This window comes from Simochromis diagramma, unplaced genomic scaffold (assembly GCF_900408965.1).
Source record: "Simochromis diagramma unplaced genomic scaffold, fSimDia1.1 OVJJ01000585.1, whole genome shotgun sequence".
NCBI lineage: Eukaryota > Metazoa > Chordata > Actinopteri > Cichliformes > Cichlidae > Simochromis > Simochromis diagramma.
In genome coordinates this window covers 4,959,973-4,966,346 of record NW_024387398.1, presented here as the reverse complement: position 1 = coordinate 4,966,346, position 6,374 = coordinate 4,959,973, and the positions used below count along the sequence as shown (strand labels likewise).

Sequence of the window (6,374 nt, the reverse complement as noted above, 5' to 3'; positions counted from 1 at the left end):
TCAAAAAGGGCAATCTTTGAGCGCTGTGTTGAGAAAAAAAAAGAGATTTTAATACAGCTTTATTATGAAAACTTTCAGTTATATTATGTCTTCCTTTAAGCACTGTATGTTCTGCAATGCTATTATGCTTGGTGTAAAATTGTACAGAAAGAATACACAAGCTATGAGTTGATATGAGTTGTTTCCATAGCTTCAGAATATACACTGAATATCTCTTACCCTAAAAAACTCTTTTGTGGAGCCAGAGTCCAGAGTCCCATAAGCGATCTCAGTCTGTTTAGCCAGGTCCTCGGCACTTTCAATGGGAGAAACCATTCTTTCAACCGTCAGAAAAGCAGCCAGGTTAGCAGTGTAGGAAGAAATGATGATTAAGGTGAAAAACCACCACACGCCACCAACGATGCGTCCAGACAGAGATCTGTTGTACAGACAAAAAAATAGAAAGAGCTGTTGACTTATGTTTATCTGTTTTTTTTTATCATATTCTAACAAAACATAGAAATAGGATTCAATAGCTGTATTGAGATAACTTTTATGCAGTGGATGTTTCAACAATTTTCTAGAGATGTGGACCGCTTGAGGCAGGTAATTTACCATGAATCACAAAATATTCCTAGACTTAACCATGCACAGCTTTGAAAAGATTTTTTTTCTTCATATTTTATCAAAGGCAGGTTTCAACCATAAATGCAGTCACTGTGTGATGTAGGGCATGGCATTGTGATTTGGTATATTTATTTCGGTTTATTTTTAGGTATATCCATTTGAAAATAGCACAGCACAAACCGACCAAACAATACTCTAGTTGGGATGTACTAGTTTATCTCTGAGACTACAATAATGCTAAAGATCCATAAAACCATTTTCTTCCACTTTTCCAAATTATGGTTGCAGTGGGAGGCTGGAGACTATCCCAGCAAAAAGCAGGGTACACTCTGGATAGTGTGCCAATCTAAAGCAGGGCTAACATAGTGGGACAGACAATCATTTGCATCAATCACTAATTAACCTAACCCCACTAAATGGGTGTCTTTGAACTGTGGGAAGAAGCCAAAGTATCCTGAGACAACCCACATAAACTTGGGTAAATATGCAAACTCTACACAGAAAGGCTCAATCTAGAATGTGGATTTGAACCCAGGCCCTTTAGGCTGTGAGCAACAGTGTTAACAAAGAGAAGCAGTGGTTACTCTTAATTTACCATAAAACATGTTTGGGATGAGGTGTGGGATAAAAAGGATAGGTCAACACAACACAAATGTCTACTCACAAGGTAGTAAATCTACAGTTAAAATATTAATTTTACACTAAATTCTGTAAAAAGAATAATTTTATATCTTTTCATCTAAACAAAAGTAAATAAAACCAAATAAAGCCAAGACATACAGAATGTATGAAGAATATAACAAAGTGGATGGTTTGGTTACATGCTCAAACATAACATGTTACTACTAACTAATACTCTCCATCCTCATCATCCACTTTTGATTTGAGAATCTATGCTACAGTGCTTTACGCTGGACCTCTAAGTTATAAACCCAACAATATTATAACCCCTAATCCTATATTGCTAGCAAAATACACTTGGTTGATGAATACTTTGAAGCTCTAAAATCATTTTTTTCTCATTTTTAGGTAGTTCTGGTGGAATATCACTTATCATTTACTTATACTTACAGCATACATTTTCTTAAATTAAAGCAATATGGAAGTTGTGGATTTTTCTGACTTACCTAGGAGAGATGTCACAGCCTTGTCGCATAAAGGCTCCAAGGGAGAACCACAGGCTGTTGAATATGCCAAACTCATTAGTAGACTCATTGGTCTGGATCTGCCCGTCCTCATACTCCTCAGTGTGCCACTCGTAGGGGCTGAAGCGGCTGACGAGGAACAGCACCACGCTGACACCAATGTAAGCAAAAACTATACACATCCAAATCTCATAAGCCAGTGGATCCAAGAAAGAGAAAACTCCAGGCTTGGATTTCTGAGGCTTCTTGATCATGATGGAAATGCCCAGTGACATGAAAGGCTTGGAGAAGTCAATCACTTCCTCTCGCACCAATGTGATGGTCAGAGGAGCCACTGCGATGTCTGCTTTCTATCAAACCAGAAAGCAAAGAAAAAAAAGGCAAAAAAAGGTTTAAGAAATACCACTTGAGATTACAGGGGCTCTCAATCAAAGCTATCTCATTGAAAACCTTTAAAGCATGCATTCGAATGAGTAGATCAACTCACCCCATATACCAACTCTCCAACCATCCCATTCCAGATTTTGGTCTCTGCATCTCTTGCTCCATATTTTCCATCCCCCACTATTTTCAGTTGATATTTGAAGCCACAGTGCTTCGCTATCTCAGCAGCAAGATCTACACAGTAACCCTCGTAGCGCTCATTGTCTACAAAAAGGTCAGCGTTCTTTTTCAGCATTACATACGGAGCTTCCTGAAGGACAGGAAAAAAGAGCAGCACACATGAATTCAGCACATATGAATTACCTTGTGAAACACAGTATAGCCTTGTAGCGTGAAATCAGTGATCTGGTGTTATTCTACATATATTTAACTACATATATTTAACAAAAACAAGGAAAAAAAACCAACACTTTTCTCCGTAAAGGGAAAACTGTCTAAATTAAAGTGTTAAGACATCTATTCATAAAATAAGGTACCCAGTGGTCCAAGAACTGAGACACTAAAACCACAATTAAAAGTACGCAATTAGTTATGGACTCATTATTAAACATACCAAAATGGTGGTCACAATAACGGTCTTGTTTTCCATTCCTGTTGTGTCATTTGTAAAGACATCTGATTTGGTGACAGCCATTTTATCCATTTCATTCCAGTATCCAATCTGTTGGAAAAAATAAGCAATAAATTCAAGAAAAAGTAAGTGCTGCTTTAATGGACAGCTTGAGCCTTGAATTCAAACTATATAGTCTCAAAAATTTTCCAAACGCTCAAATCTTGTATAGATATTCATCTTCTATTCAAATTGGATATCAAGAGACTTACTTTTACAGGACCATTACTCTTTAATTCCATTATATTCACTGAGTAATTGACTCTCTTGCCATGCTGGTCAAATTGGATGTTTCCTGTCAGTCCTTCCACTCGAACCTTGGAAACACAAGATCAGACGTGTGTAAGACTGATTTGACATGAATAAATCTGTGTGACGAGCAAACAGTGGTAGTGGGCTTATGTGGAAGGCAATAATTAAAAACATGGAAGCTATCATTGTTGTTCTTATTAATTATGATCAGTCAAGTAACACCATTCACCATTCATTTGCAGGTTAAAAGTTGAGATTTTCAAAGTTAAATTAATTCTTGATGTTGTCTGGGTCATGCAAATGTAGTTTTGTCAGGATGAATAGGTAATAAATGTCTCATAAATCCTTTCAGGGCTTAATCCGTAAATAGCTGCCAATTTGAGCAACAAGGATGAAATGCTCTTTGTTAAGTCATCAGGAGATGATTGGGACAGTTTCAGAGAAGTAAAATACTAATGTGCTAATAAGGATCTTTTTTAAGTGTCTTTTTACTTGTCTGAAGTAATACAGTCCTCAAAAACCTATTCACCCAGAGTTTCATTGCCCAAAAATCAGTGCATTGTGATGTTGTCACGACCTCATCCAAGTTCCATAAAGTGACATCCATTTGGATCGGTTAAGTGAGAAGTGTTCTTTGCTTTTTGTTTCCTATGACTCCCCTCTTCTTGAGTGTTTTACCATGATACCTAATGACTTCAAATACTTCTTTGTGCTGAGCTACGAGGCAGCAGAAAGTCTGAATGAACCCAGTTGTGTCCAGATTGAAGAGCATAAACTCAGCATGTATTCAGAGAACATTCATTAAACAAAGGAACTAAAGTAGAAAGAATGGGAAGGATCCTCTTGATTTTTTTCAGGGAAAATCAGCATTTCTAAAATGCATTTGGTGGAGTGGATCTCTTAACTTCACAACATGGAAACTCAGATTTGCGACATACCGGTACATCCTCTCATTTAGTTGACAAACTTGAAAAATCACCAAAGTTTAAGTTCCATTTTCAGTTGGCAAGTCACTGTATTGCATGAAAGCTGTTACATAGGTCTAGACTTGAGTGCTGATGTGTTACTAGTTGTTTCCTATATGGATGGCACGTCAGTACACTGCATACTATACTCACAATGTAAAATCCATATTAGATGTTACATAGTCTGTAACAGTGTTCAATCAAACTCACAGGTTATTTGTTTAGTTAAGTTGATTTGAGACCAAGAAGAAACCTCTTGAACTGCAGAAGAAGATGGATGGATGGATGGATGGATGGATGGATGGAAAAACTAAAAATGAAAAACAAATTGAAACTTCCTTTCAACAAGAGATGAGGGGGGGGGGAAACAAACTTGTCACACACTGTGTTAATACTGTGATATTCATCTTGCCGTAGAACCCCCCCCCCCCCCTTGGGAAAATATTAAAGTTAAAATATTAGGTAAAAATAGGTAGCATAATATAAAGTTTGATTCTCTCTCACTTTCACCTCACTTTGGGGGACATTTGAAGGTAAGAGCCATGTGATCTTGGGAAACTAAACATCACTGATCAGGTTTTGAGAGCAACATAAATTGATTTGGAAGAGATCCAACACCCTTGGATCGGCTTATCTTCTGACATGTTTGATCACAACCCAGGACAGCATCTCTCTGTCTTCATGGGGTGGTTAAAGGCAGCTAATCTTGATCTTTTATAAGTGTATCCTGACTTCCAGGGTTCCAGACAAAAAAACATCAAAGGCAAGAACTGATCAATTTTGGAAAAGCTTTCTGAGACATTTCCAACTGATACCTTTATCATTAAAAGAATCTCATCCTAGAAGCTGTTTTGGACACTTTTTTCTGCTCTGCATTAAGAAAGAGTGTAGATGGACAAATCAGTGTGGTACAGATAAAGACATAAAAAGAAAAGAAAAAAACATTTGAGAACCATGTTACTGATCTTTCAGAAACTCAACATGATAACCATGAATAACTGATGCAGCATCATAGTTTACCATCAAATTAATCTCTATTTAGTGTGTTTCTTCTTCTTCTGAGAGCACATTTCTCTGTGTACATATGCACTGTAAAAATCTATCTTTGACAAGTACTTTCTACCTTGATGCGTTTTAAAATGCTATTCTTTTAATGTGTCTACTGTTACCACTGCAATGAATCCTCACCAGCAAAAGAGGTGAGTTACCTGTTTCAGTGCTCGCTCAATCTCCACACCCTGAGCCCATGGCACAGCAGGATTAGCCAAGCAGTCACCAGTGTTGGCCCTCCTGGTAAAGTCAATGCGTTGTTTATGAAGGTATCGAAAAGCTTCTGTCATCACCTGAACGGCGTCATAGGTCAGCGCAGATGTATACTATGGCAGAAAATTGGATGAGATTATACATGAATTATATATTATATATAGATGAATAATGAAGGACTGTATTGCCATCTGGTTAAACATAATATAACTAGTTGACAAAAAAAGCTTTAACTGTAAGCTCCGTATTCACACATTGAATAAATATAGTTGATCAAATAAATAAATGATATTTATCTGACATTCTGCACTAGATTACACAGTGCATTATGCTTTATCCACTGTCTTTCCCTAATTAGACAGCATATGATATATCATATGTTTGATGCTGGTGCTTTCTTTGTTTATGTATTTTTGTAGAGCAGTTTTATTGTTTTGTAAATGTCAAAACTTGAGTGAGTGCTTTTTTTAAATCAGTGTGTCCTTAAAAACAGCTTGAACTTTCCCAGTTACAAAAAAAACAAAGGCTACTTTTGGCAATGACTATGCAGCTCTGGTTATATTTTAATGTAAATTTATCTGATTTCTGTGTTTGCCAAAACTGAACATGCCATTTCAATTTCCAAAAAGCTGACTTCATGTGGGCTGGTATAGTAGAGTAAACTAAACAGAATAATCATTGATGATTTCAGTATTATATCGCCTCATATGTGCATGTTAAAACTCACCCTTATTTTGCTGTCAGCTCCAGGATATTCTTTTTCTTCTAGTGCCTCCCATCGCTGATCAAATTTGGAAACCAAGGGATCATCAAAATCAACAATCTGAAAGCCTGAAACATTTGCTCCACCATACTGAATTTTGGACAGGTCTCCATCAATGAAACCCTAAAAAAACAGATCAAAATGAATTATTCCATCAATTAATACACTTATAAAGTCATTCTTTAAAGAAAAAGTTGTAAATGTTGTTTACACTCACCAGATTGGCTATAATGTAGTGGTAACCTTTAACATGTCTGCCAATTGTGATGACCTACAGGGTTGTGAAACACATGTGCATTAAAACAACATATAGGACACGTCGTGAA

General features: G+C 36.7%; 1 protein-coding gene across 6 annotated transcripts in view; it reads right to left on the bottom strand.

Annotated features, from left to right (window-relative positions):
• The window catches only part of gria2b (glutamate receptor, ionotropic, AMPA 2b), a 51,536-nt gene that overhangs the window by 6,546 nt on the left and 38,616 nt on the right, over window positions 1-6,374 (bottom strand). For all 6 annotated transcript variants that reach the window (XM_040010341.1, XM_040010342.1, XM_040010343.1 and 3 more), the window contains exons 5-13: window positions 6,266-6,319; window positions 6,013-6,171; window positions 5,231-5,398; window positions 3,018-3,122; window positions 2,749-2,856; window positions 2,239-2,445; window positions 1,734-2,101; window positions 220-418; window positions 1-23 (exon numbers count right to left, since the gene is read on the bottom strand). The exon at window positions 1-23 is cut by the window's left edge and continues 225 nt beyond it. In XM_040010341.1, coding sequence (XP_039866275.1) covers window positions 1-23; window positions 220-418; window positions 1,734-2,101; window positions 2,239-2,445; window positions 2,749-2,856; window positions 3,018-3,122; window positions 5,231-5,398; window positions 6,013-6,171; window positions 6,266-6,319 — 1,391 coding nt within the window. The remainder of the gene's footprint in view (window positions 24-219; window positions 419-1,733; window positions 2,102-2,238; window positions 2,446-2,748; window positions 2,857-3,017; window positions 3,123-5,230; window positions 5,399-6,012; window positions 6,172-6,265; window positions 6,320-6,374) is intronic.